The 19,855-nt window shown below is 38.9% G+C and overlaps 1 protein-coding gene across 1 annotated transcript in view; it reads right to left on the bottom strand.

The window, feature by feature from the left end:
• ADAMTS9 (ADAM metallopeptidase with thrombospondin type 1 motif 9) overlaps positions 1-19,855 on the bottom strand; it is a 704,469-nt gene that overhangs the window by 54,377 nt on the left and 630,237 nt on the right. The window contains exons 32-37 of the mRNA XM_069206502.1: positions 14,211-14,405; positions 11,895-12,027; positions 10,995-11,089; positions 6,310-6,404; positions 4,654-4,787; positions 3,280-3,371 (exon numbers count right to left, since the gene is read on the bottom strand). Coding sequence (XP_069062603.1) covers positions 3,280-3,371; positions 4,654-4,787; positions 6,310-6,404; positions 10,995-11,089; positions 11,895-12,027; positions 14,211-14,405 — 744 coding nt within the window. The remainder of the gene's footprint in view (positions 1-3,279; positions 3,372-4,653; positions 4,788-6,309; positions 6,405-10,994; positions 11,090-11,894; positions 12,028-14,210; positions 14,406-19,855) is intronic.

Genomic DNA, 19,855 nt, shown 5'->3' with positions numbered 1-19,855 from the left:
TAATTTATGCATGCCACCCATTATCTTGTTGTTGTTGCAGTTGACATCCTTTATTCAAAGAAAAGATTTTAGCTAATTCTGCATAATCGGTTTTCTGTAAGCATGGTGAAATGAGTCAATGCCAGCAAAATCAACTCCTACTTCCATCCCACTGAGAGAAATAAAATCACAGGCAATTTTTAACGAGTAGAATTGTAATCACCCAGATTTATCAAATAGATCCGATTCACAAAGACCTAGGGTGGGAAATACACCTGCAAGGGCAATGGAAAGACTGACAACCCAGTTTGTGACCTACTTTTGAACCCTGAACCACAAAGACTGCTCAGATTCCTAAATGTAACTCTAAAATATTCCTGGGCCTACCAATGAAGTAACTCTTCATTACTAGCAACTGGCAATTATATATTTGTGACTGACAGGTGTCATTTTACATTTGTAGCATGCTCATTTTGCACACCTAAAATGGAAGCAGGTGTGCACAACGCATTCGGAAATGAATGATGTGAACAGTTTTAAAAAGGGTGACAAATAAGGTAACTTCATTCAAAAATCACTGCAAATGACGAAATTGGACAATTCGAAATGTTTGCATTAGCTACGAACAGTGATTCACGGCTGCAAAAAATATACATAAGCTAATTTCATAATGTTATTTAAACCGACTGCCAGTAGAGTTCTATTAGCCAAATTCTCTCCCACAAGATGGCTGCAATTTCCATCCACTTCCAGCTAAAATGCCTGGCCTGAAGAAAGATTTCTAATTTTGCAAGGAGCTACAAGAAGCACAGAGGACAGCTACATCTGTCTTTTCCTAAGCAGATGTAGAACACCCGCCCCAACACCGTGCTCAGTAATCCACCACACCTTTCTATTCTGCAATGCTAAACTAGGCTGCAGCTTGTAAAAAAAAAAAGGAAAGTAGCAAAAGAGAGGCATTTCCAGGGGCAGTGCCTCCTGTGGGGTGTTGGGGCATTGCCCCACTCATATTTTGGCTCCATAGCCTTCCAATTAAATGTGAGTATTTCAAACAGAAAAATACAAAACATTTTAAAGTCCTTCAGCCCGGTAGCATGTATCGTGCACCTAAGGTTGGTCCTAGAGAAGCCAGTGTGGCTGGGACTGAGGTGGTGGAGCTTATATTTACAGACACGTATTCGTGCCAGCTTGCACCTGGGCCCAAGAGTGCATGTTAGGTTGGACTTCAGTCTTTCTCTGGCCAGCCTGACATGCGCACTAGAGGCGCCACCACCTGCACATTAGTGAGCCGGGGTGACTCAAAGCCGCAGCCCCTAGTCTCAGTATAAGCGGTAAGGTTTTCTGCCCAAGCCTATCCTGATGCTGCCTGCATTAGGTTAGAGATGCAGTGGTTACTAGGGGCCCTCTGTGCAGTGTGTGCACTTCGCATGAGGCAATGTGGGGGTGGGAGGAGGCTGTCTCTCTCTCTCTCCCTTTTTTATGTGGCACGATTCACAAGACAGTCGTTGGTTGCTATGCGACTATGGCACGACACACCTTTGAAAAGAGCTGAGCTGCCTTAAGTTCCACAGGTAAGTAAGTTTAATTAGGGAGTTCGTCATTGGTTACAGTGCATGCATACACAGTAATAGTAAATATCTCTGAATTCCCACCTTGCTGCTTGCCTATTGGAAATTGTGTCCAACGTATGATGGTGCTTTTGATTAAGATGGTGGTCCTCATGTTCTGCTTTACTGTGCCTGGTGGGTTGCCACTAGGGCTGACCGTCGTTTAGGTGTGGGCCGTCGGAGCTCAAGCTGTCATCATCCTGGCCTTTAATTATTCAATTTTTAGGTGGCAGCTACCAAGGAACATTAATGAGTCTCGGAGTAAAAACAAAGTTTTTGAGAACTCATGCCTGCAAAAATGCCCTGCTAAAACTCTTTTTGCTTTGATAAGATTTTAATCGGCTCTTCGTGTGCTGCAAGGTACCTTAGAGGGCTCCCTGCCTGCTGCAGAAATCTTTTTGTAACCAGATTTTTTAAAAAAAGTCAAGTGGTTGCACGGAAGCTATTTCCAAAATATTCAAGTATAATTCAGTTTCCTTGTAAATTTGTATTCTTGTTTTAGGGAATGCAGAGTGGTCATTTATAAAGTTACTCTTATTCAATGTTTTAATTGTATAAACACGGGACTTTTAAAATTTGGTTAGAATGTTTTTCAGAATGGAACAGATTACTTGTTGACTAATTAGATAGCGCACGTGCTAGCTTTGGTTAAGGTATCGATAGATGATGAAGTGAAAATCAAAAAGCAATACCAAGCATTAAAACTTTGTTATTAAGGAATGAGCTGGAAGGCGCTTGGACACACATTCCTTTGTCCCTTTGTTCGCAGCACCAGGTGGAAGGAGCAGCATGTGGGCAGTTAGTACAGTGAAAGTTAAGACAATGTTGTGTAACATTTACCAGTTGTATGGCACACTCTGCAAACTGAAATGCTATTAAAGTGACCGACTTCATAGTGCTGTGCAAATGGAATGACTAGCAAAACATGGCTTGCACATGCACACACAGAAATACACGTTTTCAAACATGGCACACGCACACCGAGCGCCCATGCTCCTTCATTCATCCAGACACTCGAATAGTCTCTCTCACACACAAAGAAGCAGATTCATAAAGACTCGCATGCACCGGCACAACTGCACACTCAAAGACGCATGCTCATAAAGACAAGAACCATGCACACACACACAGAGACTCATGCACAAGCACACATGACACACAGGCAGCACACACACAGAATCACGCACACATAAACAAGAAAGCACCAGACACCCACGCACGGGTACAGTTACCTCGTGTGTCCCGTCACTCACACAGTGGCCGGCCTCCGTCTACCACCTCAGTAGCACTTCAGATGAAAGAAGTAAACTATTTAAGCCTAACTTTTAAGAAAAGATAACCAAGCTTTTAAACAAGTAAGAACTGCACCAGGAATCCAATACTTGGCCTCTTTGCAGAGAACACAGGGCAGTAGTCACATATCCCTGTTGTAATTGTGATTCTGTGCAAATGGGTGTGATGAGAGCCCCATCAAGGGTTACACAGTCTGCAAAATAATAACAAGGCGAAAGTAAAAGAAAATGCAGTGCCTGCTTGATACTTAAGCCATTCATAACTTTTATGCCCGACCACGTTCAAATGTCACTAGCCGCCACTGGGTATTTCATGGTTCCAAAGCCTTTCGCAACCCATAATTCATACTATCTACAACACTGTCCCCTCAAACTTCCAGAAAAATTACATATTTTAGTACCTGTGGGCACTTGGCAGCACTGTAGCAGTCTCCGGCTGTGGCAAAAGGAACTGGTCGCCCATCAAGTGTCTGTGCAAACTGCAAATCTGTTGCTGTAAAACATAATGTTTAAATAGCAAAATTAATAATCAGGCACACTGGGTCTCAGCTGCAGGGTCCTAAGGCCGAGGATGCAAAAATGTGTTCCCTTTGCAATATGTATGAGCAACACGCATTTCCAAGCTACTGATAAAGAGGTTAAAGCATAGTTGGAGCTCTTGAAGAATGCAAGCATTGATTACCTGATCATTTTTTTTAAATATCGGGAGAGTAAAATGTATCTAATTATAGTGCTACCATCAGCAATGTTGTTTTCTATAATCAGTAAAACTTCACTTGGGGCTCCAACCAGAACCTATAATCTCTGAAAAAGGCAAGAGTGCAAAGTCTGGCGGAGGTTACAGCAAAAGTCTTTGTTATCACAGTTGTTTGTAGTCACCCATTTCATTTATACTTTTTTTTACCACTGGTTTTACTGCTGCATAACTTCCATAGAAGCAATCCTGTCATACATGAATTGTTCCCCTCTCTAAATTAAGTTTGTTCTTATAATGTGGTATGAAAATAAACATTTTTTAGGACATTGCAAAGTTGACATCAGCACATATCAAGGAGCAACAACTTGTATTTACAGAATATTGATAACTTACTGGTTAATTTTCAGAATGTGACATGTACCAATGCATTTTATCAGTGACACATTGATTAAATGTTTATCTACATTGACCAAATTCACAAAGCCATTACGTTTAACTTAGTTATGCAAATCACTTGATGTAAAAGTGCAAATTCACATTCAGGAGTATACAAAATGTGAATTTGCTCGTGCAAAAGTGTAAAATTATACCACTATCGTGTATCTTAACATGAGAAAATTTCCTCAATTCCAAGTGACCAAACATAAGAAGATGGAAAAGGGCCACATTTAAGATGTGGGTGACACGTTTTTGATAGTAGTAGTTTTATATTTCACATACTGCTTGGTACAAGGCAGCACCCTAAATAGCCAAGTCATTTTGGTTGGTGAAGGAAAATATTATGCGAGTGACGACAAGAGTGTTTATGATTTGTTTCCGTATAATATTGGACAACCCATGGTAGTGGAAAGGCAAATCCAGGGTTTTAAGTCCACAAATTCAGAGGGATGGCTGTGTTGGGTGGCATAAACAGACTGATAGAAAAAAGTATCCATGGTCTGAGAGAAGGTCCAAAGCAGAGGTAATCAACAAGTCTTCATTGTGTGCACAGCCCTCTTTGCACACACCTTTGCTTTTGACATTTTCAATCCACTAACAGAAGCACTTACTATCAAGGAGGGATCCAATATTTACTCACTTATTATTTGCATATTGGTCAGGTCCAGCCTTACTTTGCTGAAAATAGAGAACCCAGCAGCTGTGTAATCTTTTCTACAGAGGCAGTCTTCTCTCCTGCTCCCATTGTATGGGCATTCTGTTGGGTTGTTTAACCTAAATCAAAGGAAGAGAATGCAGTCGTCAAATAATTCAATACAAAATATATTATGTATGTAAAAGTGGTCTACATTAGGAAGACATATTACATGTATATTTGTGCAAAAGTTTGCATTTCAAGAATGAATGACATGGTTGACATTTTCTTTGCAGTTGAAAATGTTTTTGATTTCCCAATTGATAAAAGGCAACTTCATTCAAATGGTTTGTGTATTTGAAATTCTTGTTGTAAAAATGCATGATGAAACCAATCCACAAAAACATTGTCACATGAAATGGACGTGGAAAATGGGCACTTGTAGGGAAGGTTTAAAAATTGCAGTTTATGATGTTTGCCTGTCTCCCTCTTTAAAATTATTTCTCTCTCTTGTGTTCTCTTGCACCCTTTCTTTTCCATGTGTCCATCTCTTCCCCTTTCCTATAACTGGCCAATTACCACGCTTGATTTAATTTCCAGATGTTTTGTTATAAACATGTTATTTTATAAATATAGGATAGTATAATAAACAACAGGTCATTACACATTTGAATCTAAAGATGTTGGACAGCTTCCACGTTGTGAATGTGTATGTTTGGCATCAGGTGAGAGCAGACAGTGGTCCAAGACACCACTGCATGCTCTCCTCGAAATCATTCAATGAACATCACCTTTCAAGCAGTGTCACCTTAAGGGTTTTGGGGGGCCTCGGGCAAGACCAATTTTGGGGAACCATGGTATGGAACAAATTGAAATGTTTTTAACCAATCCATGCTAATTCAAGCCCACATGCAGGCAAAAATATCCAATACCATGTTATACTTTAGGAGGGTCACACAAAATCAACTTAAATGAGTCCTGTCCAGGACCCTAAAAATCCATAAGATAGCACGGGAAAATAGATGATGTCAGAAGTATAGGTGGATAGACAAGAAGAGATGTTTAAGTAGAGGAATAGAATAGTCAGTGGTTAAATAAAGAGAATGATCATTTTCCCTTGGGGCCCGTAGGACATTGCCCACGTTGCCCATGACTTAAAACGTCTCTGCTTTTAACGTTTGTAAGCAGCCCTTGTCGTCCAAAGGGATGGGTACTGCTTCAAAGGCATCCTCTCCCCCTAAAGCACTTATCAAATTGTGGTTCAGGTGGTGCTTTAAAATAAAAAGCCACTATTTAATGAATGCGAATGGGGTGATGAAGGTCTCCTCGCAGACCCATATCTCTGCATTTGCATTCATTGGAAACGGAATCACAAAAGGTCCGGAATCTTTGACTCACTGCAAATTAGTATTTTGTATATTAACTTGTTAGTAAAATTAATTGCAACACAAAATGAAGTTGGGGGGTGCAAAGCCTTCAATGTGCAAAACTACTGACTACTTAGCAACCCCACCATGGAACATTGGACCCCAGGCACAAATAAAATACAATTTTACAGAACATAAATTAGATCCAATTTACAATAACTTGAGGGATAATGAGACTCATGAATCAGACATTTTTTAATTTTTATATAAAACATTTATAGTCTTTAATTTTTACCTGTGGCCAAACACCTCTGAGAAATTTTCAGCATCACCATTGACAAGTGTTACATACTCTATGGGGCTGTCCGAATGCATCCCAGCACAATATATCTGAAATAATAGCGATAATTATTTTATGAGCTGAATACATACTCTTTTAAGCAGCACATCTTTAAAATATTATGAAAAGGTGGGAAGAAAGAGACACTTGATTAAGAAAAAATACCCTTTTTGAGATTTAGTACTTATTATCTACGCGTTTCTTTTAAAGGCCGCAAATTTTTTGCACCGAAAATGTTTCGTGTTCAAATTTTTCAGAATATGAAGCATACAAGTGTCAACAGGCTTTTTCTTTTTAATGTAAACATGTGTTTAGTAAACTATGTGCGTTTTCTCCACCGCACAATATTAGCTGCATGTGAGTGCATGATTTAACTCTACTTTATGCAGTCTTGGAAACAGTGTCTGGTTTTTTTGCACTTAGTGCCTTTAAAGTTCATATTGTAGGCTGCATGTGGCCATGGAAATGCCGACTGTACCAGACTTTTTTTGGACATTGACCTAATTTAACCTTTCGGTTGCAGATTTTACAGGCCAGATGTCGTGCCATTTTCTTGCCATGCTTCTCTTGGCAACTGAAGTATAGCAGCGGTAAATTAAGTTAAAGTGTGTCATTTCAGTTTCCTCTGGATGCTCTGGTAGTGCAAAGTGATCCTGAAGAAACAGCAGATGGACAAGAGCGTCTGATCTATGCGCTTTGGCAATCCAAGGAGGCTAGTCACAGAACTCCGCTTGCTTTCTCTTTTAATTCACAGAGAGCTTGTTTGGAGGTGTCAGAGAAGGGCTGGCCTGTGGCTCCAAAGCCGTCCACTTTAGTTATGTAGGGCCAGTGGCAGCGGAAGGGTCTGTCACGTGCGACCATGAATGATTCTGCCAATCGCACATGCCTGTTAGAGAAAGTAGCCTGCCAGAAATTCACTTATTCCTCGTAGGGTAGTCCATCTGTGTCTTACCCTCAAAATACACTGTGGGGTGGTTAGGAGCCCAGTGAGTTCTATCTCTGGAGCATGGATATCCAATTTCTTCTGTAATAAGAGCAACTTATTTTCAATAAAGCTAATTGAGGCCTATTAATATTATTCGTGTTGTAATACTGACAACATCAGACAAGATTTCATTAGTGGCCACCCTATGCAAGGCTATCAGTGATTACCTCAGTACATCAGAAATGGTTGCCTGCTGTAATGTAACAAAAATGATTTGTCAATTTGGAATGCCTCTGCATGGGTAGTAAATAACAGCCATAGCTGCAACACCTCTGGCACCAAGATAATAACATTTGTAAAAAGTCTCCCAAATGCTAAATGATTGATCACTCATATATCAGCATTACATATATATTGGAAGACAGACATTTTTCTCCAAATAGCAGTTTATGAGTTCTAGATATAAACATATTTTGGCCCCACATATACACTCTCAAGTTTGTTACTGTTATATTCATTCAGAAAAGCAAAATCTAATTTAGTAGGTTGGGCTGCACATAGGAGAGCTACTTACAGATAGCTGAAGAGCTACCAGAGAAGCCAGATTTTGAATCTCCTTTGCAGTGTCAGATACCGGTAAAATGCCATGCTGGGTGAAAGAAGAGAATATGTATATTTATTTTTAACCAGGAACTCTGTGACTAACCTGGGGCATGGTTACTTGCCAAAAGTATTGCCAGGTGATATTAAGTCAGTTTACCTGTACAGCCACTAAACATACAAGTAACTAAAAAGCTATACCTCAAAAACATTCATTTTGGAAAGCCCCAGAGCCTGAGTGGGGCTGGCCTTTAATGAAGGTACTAAGTATCCATGTTCTAAAGGAAAAACCTTTTCTAAAATTGCCTGTTTCACTTCCCATGTTTTACAAAGACACTTTGAAGGGATACACACTGCTGGATAATTAGGCACTTCCCATCTGTGACAATTTACCAAATAAGCTTGGAAATTACTTTGAGAAAACATACACTGATATGTATAGCAAGTCAGAGTTAAATATTCACACACATTCTGATGCATGAAAGATGTTTCTTTATTTCATGAATGCATATTGCAAAAGAAGCATATTTCATGTATGTTGCAATGAATAAAGATAATATGTGCACACACAAACAGTGCTGCATGCCAGCAAAGTTGTGTGTACATGCATTTGATCCTGTGCAAAATGTACACTTGGATGTAGGCTGATTGTGTGACAGCTATAGATGATCCAAGCACATCCCTCATTCACAGCGGCCTGAGATTCATACATGGTGAATAGTAAACAGGCCTATACCCTGGCTCTCAGTGATCCAACTGCATGTGACATGAGGTATTCTGTCTCTATGTTGCAAGGCACATATGGTAATCTAGAATGCATGTTGAGACCTTGCCTGTTCTTTGATTTTGAGGTCCAGAGTCTGGCTGTGAGAACATGATGGGTGCACCACGTACCAAGAACATCCTCTAGACATGGCAGAAGTCCATCTTCTGGGTTGTCGACATTAGGGAGTTAGGGCAGTGTTGTAGTGGCTCTTTAGTCCCAATCGGCAACAGAAAGACCATCACACAAGCCCCCCGTCACCAGCAGGCTGGACTATGGTAACACTCTTTGCATAGGAATCACTGTACGCCTCCTGAAGAGACTACAGGCAATACAAAAGTCAGCAGCAAGACTCATTCTTGACCTCGCCAGATGGACTCACAACACCCATACCTCAAGAAGATCCACTGGCTTCTGAAACAGAAGAGATGCCAGTACAAGATGTTGACCCACGTATACAAAGCCCTGCACAATGAAGGACCAGCATACATCAGCAAATGAATATTCATCCTCCAACCAACCAGACGCCTCTGATCTGCCTCCCTTTTCCTCACAAACACCCCCTGGATTCGCCAATCCAAGCCTGGAACAACCTTTCCCTGCACCTCAAAAATGCAGCATCGCTCTGGAAATTCATAAAAGAACTCAAAACATGGCTGTTCATATTGAACAGAGCACTGCAAAGCAGCTAGCAATGTCAGTGCCTGGAGACCTTCATGGGTGATTTGCCGTGCTTTATAAATTCTGTTTGTTTGACTGATAGTGCCAGGTTGGACACCAAGGTTTGAGTGTGTTTCACGACCTGCACCTTTAAACACATTCACATGTTTTATTCCTTGTCATTTTTTTTGCAGGGCTTGTTCTTAGTGCATTGTTTTATATTTTTTATCAGCTGGTACCTTCTAGGAAGACAGGATATGTACTGCACATTTTTATCTGCCTTTAACACAACACGCATTCTGTGCCTTCTCCAAGGCTGTTGTGTTCAGTACATGGTATGCTATCTTGAATTGCCATCTCAGGAGACAATTCCTAATTTCTGGACATATCATATCAGACTTACTTCCACAAACTGTTTAGGGTTTATTATATAAACAACACATATGTCTAAAGAGAACGGAATGCATTCCAGTCATGGCCATCCTGGGGCGTTCGTCATATTGCAGCCAGCTTTGTTGATTTTGACGCTGACCATCCAGCTCTATAGAGGATTGCCATCCAGACAACAGACAAACCCATGCTATCTAACTCATGCAGGGGTTCGGGGTTCCTCCCTTAGAGCGGGACTAATTTTATATTCCTAGCACTGAATAGACTTATTTTCCCTTTTCAGTATGAGTGTGGCGCCTTCTGGCCCCACTCATATAAGATTCTGCTTGTATGACACACTGCAAGCCATGTGTCGACATCCTGTGAGCATATTAGGTGTGTGAAGTGTGCATAGGAGCAGGAATCTGAATGTGAATGTAAAACTGTTGAGACCATGATCCATTTCGTTTTGCCTCTGGTTTTACATGGCATAAAATAAAGGTTGTAGTACATTCTTCCGAAGGTACTGGAAGCATATTGACTGCATTCCTGAGCTGTAGGGTGTAATCCTAGATATTTAAGTATGGGAGAATGGTGATAGGGATGCCTTTAGAATTTTTATGGTGACCTTTTAGCATAAGATTTCTTATTAGTCCTTCCTAAACACTGCATTTTATTTTAATAGTGTGAGACTGTGGATGATGTAGTCAATTCTGTTGGTTTAGGGTGGGATGCTTCTAGGCAGTTCTTCATGACCAAGGAAGGGAGTGCTCTGTAGTGTACTAAAAGAACTGCTAAGATTGAAGGCTGGTAGCTGTCAGACAACCAGTCTGCCTGAGGTGAGGGGCCATCACATGACATCTGGACATCTTTCTGGAAGAGCTTTGTGTCTGCCTGTGACCTGGAAGAGTGCTTGAAGAAGGTGGCAAAGCATGTATGACACTGTACGAGCTGACTGCCCAGCTAATGAGCCCAGAAGAGGATTGCCCAGAACAGTGAACCATTTGCAAGAGAGTACCCAGAGTTGACCTGAGTCTGCCTGAAACGGTTCTCAGCCTTCCTGAGTGTTTCTAAGTGTTTGGCCAAACGAACACTCCCCCACCGTCATACCCACTACTCCCTCCCAGCTTGCCTGCTCCAATGACCAACAAGAGTGGAGGATTATGGATTTGTGCTGGCTACCTTCTGGGCAATTCTTTTTATTCAAAAATATTCAAGCTGAAAATGATTTTGATTAATAGCACACCAGTCAAAAAAGATGGAACAAAACATTGTATGATTTGAATACCATACATGCAGATTGTTTATAAAATTCAAAAGCACCTTCAACATTTTTCCTTTAGCAATAATATTGTGTTCCCCATCTTCAGTAACACCTTTAAGATTTTTGACCTCCTTACAGCTTTCCGGTAATTTACCTGAAATTAATTGAAAACAATGTTATCCAAGAGTACCCCAAAAAATGAACCAATGACATTAATAACAATGAATTAATGTATGCTTCGATGTATTTTGCTTGAAACGTCATTACCAAAGTGTAATAAAATTCCCAGATACTGAATATAAGAGGAAATAACAATAGGGGATCAGTCATTGAGTATGTGCATGTACCTGAAGAAGGCATTTTCAAGAGAAAATAACATTTCCGCAGACAATTGTGCCAATTTAAGGAGATTGCAAAGATAAAATGGAATAAAACTGTGAATAAGTGCATGGAAGGAAAGGTTCTCTTCAAAGTACACGCAACTCAGCACAAAATGTTTAATTCCAGTTTTTCCTGCTACAAAGCAGTGTAAGGTAGGACTGATTCAACAGCTTCCATACTGCATTAGGTTCTTTTATGAATGAGCAGGTTTGGAAATAGTGTTCTTCATGCCATAGTACAGGGTTCTTCAAAGTCGGTCCTGGAGAGCCGGGTCCATGCCAGAGTTTTAGCATATCCACATTTAGAAAACTAGATTTCTGAAACATCTTTGTTCTTCTAAATGGGGATATGCTAAAAATCTGGCATGGACCCGGCTCTCCAGGACTGACTGTGCAGAACCCTGCCATAGTAGAAGAGGGTAGAACAATGGATTTTAACACAAGAAGCATAAGGAAGTGAACAAGGAAGATAAGGAAAATGGGAGGAAAGTAAGTAGGAGGGCATACTAATTTTGAAAGCAGTGTTTCAAATGTAATATAAAGCACCAGCAAAGCAAAATGTTTGGTTCAATAACTTACAGTTTTTGGAGCTGTGACAGGTTCTTTTTTCCTGTGGTTTGGATTCCAGAGGGCAGAGGTAGCTTTCCTGGTCATCGTTTGTTAAGCACTTCACTGACCGGTGCATTGCACCAACACCACAGGTAGCCGAGCACTGAATATCAAAGGGAAACTGGCAATGTTTATTGTGTTCTCTGTCATTGGCTAGTACGTTAATTGTATACAATTTCAGCAAATCAGTGGAAACCCAGAGGATCATTGACAGAATATCAGAAACAAAAATATTGTGTGGACAGAATATTGTGTCAAAATTGTCGAGGACTAAAATATTGAGAATGTAAGTGCAAATAGAGGAGTATATATTACTAATCTTAGCTCCACGTCCACGTACCTTGAAGATATATATATTGTCAAGGTATATATATGCTGAGCTATACATTGTAAACATTTCTCACCTATAGATACTTACCTTCAAAATATTTTTCTCTTCGGTGTTCTTGACACAATATTTTGTCCTACAATACTTTTGTCTGAAGACCAACACAGACGGTCACTACCACCATTATTAGTGTGACAGGATAAAACCTTAGACGTGTCATTTCCAAATTCCTTACTTCTATGAGAAATACTGTGAAACCAGCATGAATGAATTACTAGAATGTCCTAATATAGCCCACCATTTTAACCTCTATGAATGATATCTGCATTAATTGCCAGCTAGTACAATGTTGAGCACAGACACACAGCTCGGACAATTCTGACAATAAAGATTGAGAATTGAGAGATAATTGACTGATATCAACATCACTCGCCAATAGCTCAGCATATAGATCAACAAAGAGCAGCTTCATAACTGCAAGCCATAGGACTAACCTCTTAGAAGATGAGAGCTTCTCAGCTGATTTACTCTTGAACAGTTTATATTTTAATGAGGTGAGCAAGAGCAAAAGTGATATAAATATTCTAAGGCCGGAAACAACAGTTATGTCATTTCAGGATCAGAAATCAATCATGAGTTAAAAAAGATTATTGATGGGGCTGTACATAAATATTGCTTGTTTCAGAGGCCTGTGGCATAAATCATGGAATCATGGAGTAATGGATTCACCAACAGCTGAAGTGTAAAAATAAGGCTCACTGTACACACTCTCTGGAAGTGGGAGAACTGCTATGTTGTCGCCTATGGAAGCAGAAGCCATATGTATCAAAATCCCATTTTGCATTCCCTAAGTAGCGAATTTTAAGAAATCACTTTTTAGGGAATGCAAAATGGTATGTAACAAAATAGCAATTCCCTAATAACGATTCCTACTGAGTCGCAATTGCTATAAGGGAATCGCTATTAGGAAATGTGACTCCATTCATTCCTATAGGTCTAAAGGCCCATCGGTGCGAATTGTTTTGCATTTCCTAATTTGTGATTTCCTGTAAGGAAATCACAAATTAGAAAATGCAAAACCAAGGGTGTTTAGGGGCCTAAGGCCCCCTTTGATGCACCCATAAATTAAACTGTGCACATGTACAGCACACACATGCCTTTAAAATGTCAAAACTTGGAGGTGATGGTAATAGCATTTCCTAAATGCCAATTTCGCATTTAGGAAATGCTTGTTACATGTGCTTAGGGAATCCCAAATAGGAAATCCCTGTTTGTGATTTCCTATTTAGGGAATCACAAATTGTGATTCCCTGTTTGGACTCACACTTTTAGGGAATCACCAAAAATTGAGATTCTCTATAATTGCGCTGCCTATGCTTTTTTTTTCTAGAAAGGATATACCCCAGGTGACAGTGCTGTGTGGTTACGAGTCTAACAGTCAGACAAAGAACTTACATCCAGTCAAACCTATACCTCTACTTAAATACCAAAGAAAGTAGAAACATATATATGCCTTTTAATCTCGTAATAAACAATATTCGCAAATGGGCAGCTGGCTACTGTTTAAATGATCAAATACCGAAATAATCAGGATTCAGTGAGCACCAGTGCCACTGAACTTGCTGCATCAATGGTAGCTACTCTGCTGTTTGTCCCATTCAAATAAACTCTCCAGGCAGTGTTATGCTTTATGAGGTCAGAATGTGGCCGCAGGGAGGCCCAACTCTAACCAAACATTTACTGGTCTGGCTCTAAGTAGTGTTGCACCTAACTCCCTAAAACACTATGTTATAAGCATAACTCAAAAACATTCACACATTTGGCAGCAACAGCACTCCTTGAAAGACAAAATAATGAAGGCAGATGTCCCATCATCTACTTCTTGCCCTTACTAGTGTAAAAATGCTCACTTTGTTGAACTGTATTATTTTCAACCGCTAGAAATAAAACACACGTACACTTCCCCAGTTTCCAACTCTCCATGACGCTGAAACTGGGCATTCGCCACGGTAGCAGGTTTCGACATTAGGTGGTTGGGTGTCGGGACAGTTTACAGTACTCTGAATGCCATACTCGTAGTGGTCCTTCCCAGGGTAGATTTCGCTGCAGGATACTAGCCGTTGTTTGTAGCCCTTGCCACAGGTTACAGAGCACTGCAAGACAAAGAACATCAGTATTGACATAAAGGAAATGTTCAGAAATAGTGGAATATGTCCACCATTTATATGGAGGTCGAATTAGTTCAGCATTGAAAAAGAATCTGAAAATGTTTAGACTTTGCAGAACTATATATTGGCCAGCATGTAGGAATTACATGGTATACATCTTTTAATATGGTTTTGTATTTCTTTCAATGTTCACATGGCTTGTTTCTAGACGTCTCCTGGGTTCTATCACATGTCACAATCATTGATAATATGGCTCACTGTTGTCAGCCTTTACACTCTTCCCCCATCTTTTTTCACTTGTATATTTTTCTAGTTCCTACAAAATCTCTCTCAGTCTGGTGCACCATCGAAATCAGAGAAAATGAATCTACTTCTATTTCCTCTTAATCTGAGCAACAGGATATTGGTCTCAAGTATGATTCGGTCCTCAGCACTCATAATTTCTGGCAAATAAAATAACAGAGGCACCCAGATTCAAAATTATAATGCTCTGAAATTAATACCTAATTAAAAGAAATACAAAGTGATGGAACTGAGTGATTCTGCAATATAAATGAGAAAGACCCTACCGAAAGGTCTCCCTACTATATCATCTGTAAAGAGTACAGCCAAAACACTAGCAGGATAATCTATAACCATAATCGACATTTATACATTAGGGAACTTGGTGTCATGAAAGTTCATATGACATGTTTGCTCAGGGCGAAAGTTTAGACTCAATTTACCGAAGATCTGATTGATCTGCAATAGAACATATACCGGTTTTGTTGCATTAACTCTAGATGGGAAAAACATAAATGGACTACTTGTGAATGCTTTGCTTTGTAAAAGTGCATGGTGTGTGCGGCTATTCTAAGATTTATTAATTTTAAGTGGAACTTTGTCAAGTGCTCAGAAGTGACTAAAAGACAGTGTAGAAGGCTCTGTAAAACAACCAAATAAATATGTAAAGTCTATGGCAGCTTTATTGATTTAGAATTGCCACTGACACAGTCCCTCACTAGTTTTTTTCTTCAATAAAAAGGGTGAATTCCCAAAGTACTAATTTTCTAGCAATCGTGGCGTACTCACCAGCCTGGGTACTCACCAATGACTATGCCACACACAAAACTGTAAATCATAAGTATTTATTCCTCTAGATGTACCTGTGAACTCAAACATTCTAAAATGAGCTTTCATTACATTTTATTCCAGCGATTAAGTCACACTGATACAAAGTCCATCAGGAGATAGAAAGGTTCCATCCTAAAATATGCAAGACTCTACAGCAATGTTTTTCAGTAAAGCTCTGGATAAGAGTGAGGCAAGAGAAGAACTGAAAAACTTGTGGATGTCCACAAAACTACTAAATGTAACAAATATGTTGTACATACACATGGGCAACATTGAAATACTGTCAAGGGAGCAGCTCACCTCTAGTTTAGAAAGTATTTTGGAGCAGAGATTTTAACAGTCACACCATGTTCAATTTCTTTCCTCAAGACCTCCCTAGCTTTCTAAATGCTTGTACATCCAATCCACCAAAATTTTGAAATTTATAAAAAAATAACAACAATAACAATAACAATAATAAAAAGAAGAAGAAAACCGATTTTAGTATGCATATGCGCATTATAGTTACAGACTTCCGTAGTACTTGATACATATATAGGAATCGGAGCATGATCTGATATGCAAGCAGAGCTAATACTACTGAGAAGTGTTGCCTTGGAGACTTCAAGATTCACTTAAAAGTAGTCAATGAGGGAAAATCATGAATGCAAAGATGACCAATGAGCGTATTCCCTGGCTCTCAGATTTAAACGTCTTTAAAACCTAAGTCAGTATAGCATTGCAAAGTCTGTCTCATCTCTTAACATAGCTGTACCTCTTAGATTTAATGTGTGGCCTGATGGTAGATTTAAATCTTCTGCCTCTTTTAAGTTAAAATATTGAAATAAGATGACCACTTTACAAATAACCACAAATATCGATATAGAACGGAATTCTGATTGAGAAAATAAATGTTAACAATCCACAGCTTTTTATCTGATGTGTCTATAAGGTTCAGTAGCCGTTTTCCTTCTAGGTCAGTATTCTTTTTGATGGGGTTGTTTAGATTTTTTACATTCCAGGAGGTTATATGAAAAATGGACAGCATTATTAACATAAAAATGAATCCAAGTCTGCAGAGTCACAGCAGTACTGTTTTGTACTTGCACAGAGAACCACTTGTTGTACGCGATCTCAACAACCCTGACCGAATATACTATATGACATGCTAGTTGATAAAACTATCAGAAATATACGTCTGTGGCAATTTGCTGTTGCTATAGTGCTAAATAAATATTTGTAACTCCACATATTCTGTAAACTAGCAGGTATATCTGAATATTTGCATACTTATCTAAATATACACATACAGACAATAACCCTTATACCAGAAATAATCATAGACAAACTACAAGAGTTGAAGGATGTTTGTACTTCCATAAGAATATGGTTACAGTCATATTATGTACTTAGAGAAGAAATTATGCACATCAATAAATCAACAATATAGTATGAAATAATGTTATAAATCTAATAATACAAATAATAGTAACATTATAGATGAGATTGCCAACGGTTATTGGTGGAGTAATCAGTGATCAACCTGTTGTCAAAAATGCTTCCTCCTCTTAAGAGAGTAGATCAAATATTTGAAATTTAAACTGAGCTCCCAGTACATCTGAATATTATTCAAGAGCTACTTTTTTATTGATTTAGCTATGTAATATAGGCTGCATAGTAACATCTGCAATAATAAATTAAAAGGTTGTGGTAGGTGCATGAGGCTTGATAGTAAGTAAAAAAAAATGGATAGTTGATCAAATTGGAAGGACTAATATTATAGTAACACAGGCTGCCTAGTAACGGAACTGCTTATATAGCTTGTCTAATGGCATTTGCAATAATGAAATGTTTGCTGGGATTCAGTATTATAGAAGTCAAAATAAGGATAGTTAATAAAATTGGAAGGACAAATGTTGTTAAACAATAGAGGAAGATTAATTTTAGCATTACATTAATTAGAGAGTAATGAAGTACCTGGCAGTTATGCATATAATTTTAGGCAGGGTGTGCACAAAGAATAACAACTGACCTTATTACACAAAATAAAAAAGGGTTTGCATGTATTGAAGTGTTAATAAACGTTATGCCAATTTAATATCATACACAACTGAATGATGTCAAACAACAGAATTTATAAGACTGTGACTATGACTACCACAATCATTCCTCCAGGCAGATACAGCAGAGCTATTTTACTCATCCATGTACGCTTCCAATTTGGAGTAAAGGAGGAATTGTTCTATATTCTGGGTTTCTGAATTTATGCGTGGTACTTAATTCTGTGGCTACTCAGACAGCTATCCCTACACCATTAAACATATGAAGTGCAAGTAGAAATTTCATTTTCGTCAGACTCACATTCAGGTTCTGTTACGCGTTCAAAAATCAGATGTTTATGTATATCAAAAGAAATATGAATTTACTGCTGATAAAATGGAAGCCATACTTCAAAACCCTAAAAACCATCACCAATAACCTTTTCAGTTAAAGGGGTCAACACATCAGATTACTTTGAGGAAACTGATTTCATCCCTTATATGACAACATAATGATCGCTTTGTGAACATCTTACCTCACTATTAATAATGTCAGCTCTTTCCTGGGCTCACATTCTACAAATACCCATGCATACAAAGATAGCCACAAATACCTATTTGTTGGTACAATGATGTGCTATGGAAAATGAGCGCTCTCCCTACTGTCCAGAAGCTTTGAGATTTTGATGAATAAATGAAAACAATGTTTTACATAGCTTCCTTTTCCTTTTGATTTGTTGGGACTAGGCCATTTAGAACATTTTTGGTCTCACTCATCATTGCCTCAAATACGCCACAAAGTACACCCTATGTATTTCCACTGAACATAGTTTCACAATGTATGACAGGTATTCAGAATAAACCTTGAAACTTTTCAATAGGCAAACATATTTGTATGATTTCATACATTTTGCAATATTTGCAGTGTTGCAAAGCAGAGAAATCACAAACAATCAGGAAATGACTGACACTAAAAGGTTGGTTAATCTATTATAGAAATCATATGAATCTTGTCTAAATGATATCTCCAGAGTCCTCTAAAATTAGATGAAAATATGGGGGGGGTGAGAACTTGATTAACAGAGGATTGCAGGCCACCACATGAAACTGGTCTCCTCAAGTGTTTGTGGAGGACTCAATGTCTCTCCTATGGTCAATCAATTTTTATGTGGTTTAACATGCTAAATCAGTGGTTCCCAACCTGTGGTCCGGGGACCCCTGGGGGTCCGCGAAGCCTTCTCAGGGGGTCCGCGAGAGCCTAGAAAATTAAAAAATATGAACAAATATTGACAAATTAGGTCCCCAGCTTCCAGTAATGACTCAGGCGGGGGTCCCCGGATTCCCATTATGATTCAGTGGGGGTCCCTGGATTCCATTAATGTTAAAGTGGGGGTCCTTAGAAATCAAAAGGTTGGGAACCACTGTGCTAAATCATTTACCCCATTATCTGAGCATGATTGTTTTGTGTGCAGTACTACTTATTAAAACTGCTTCTCCTAAATTTAGATCTGTAAATGTACACCTCAATGCTTGGGTGTAAATTTGCAAATATTAGGAATCTGCATGAATTCCCAGTAGTCTGACATGAGAGTTGAGTCAGTTGTGGCTTCCCCAGCATACTGCTGGGAACATCATGTGAAATCAGCTATTTTCCCAGTGTGAAGTTGTATGCACATATCAACTTTTAACTTTTTTTTATTTTTCTCTTTTTTTATCCACAGAAAAAATTCATGCCCCTAAACCTGCAAGAGGTTTGAGGGTGTTTCCTTCTCTTTCTCACCAAAGAATGGTACTTATTCCAGTCTACTGCATGACCAACTCCATGCTCGGAGAAGAGTTTGCAAGTGCTTACAAATTCATTAGTTTAAGGGTGTTCACAAACTCTCAAAGAAAACCACCCCCAACCAGACTTTGCATGGTCCTTACTACAGCATAATTGTATGCAGTTGTTACCTACAGTTATACAACAGAAAAAAACCATTACATGACATATGCTTTTAAGGATACCTGACAGGTAAATGAAGCTGTTAAACTAGGTTTGCTGCTGCTCATGGCTTTGTGATTGTGGTCAAATCTATAAGAAATATATAGGAATGGATCATCTAGAGGGGTCCTCTTTATTCTCTATTACTAATTTTCAAGACTCACACATTTCATGTTCCTGGAAACCATGTCACGTAAATTACATACAAAAGCAAAGCCCTGCAGCACAAGCTCTTTTTTAGTGATTCACCATATTTTCTTTGCAATTTACAATTTTATCAGGATAAAGATTTCTATGGGGTTATTACAATTATATTTATA

The sequence above is a fragment of the Pleurodeles waltl genome, chromosome 9 (assembly GCF_031143425.1).
Source record: "Pleurodeles waltl isolate 20211129_DDA chromosome 9, aPleWal1.hap1.20221129, whole genome shotgun sequence".
Lineage (NCBI taxonomy): Eukaryota > Metazoa > Chordata > Amphibia > Caudata > Salamandridae > Pleurodeles > Pleurodeles waltl.
Note: the sequence above shows the minus strand (reverse complement) of the source record. Positions and strands in the feature narration are given on the sequence as shown.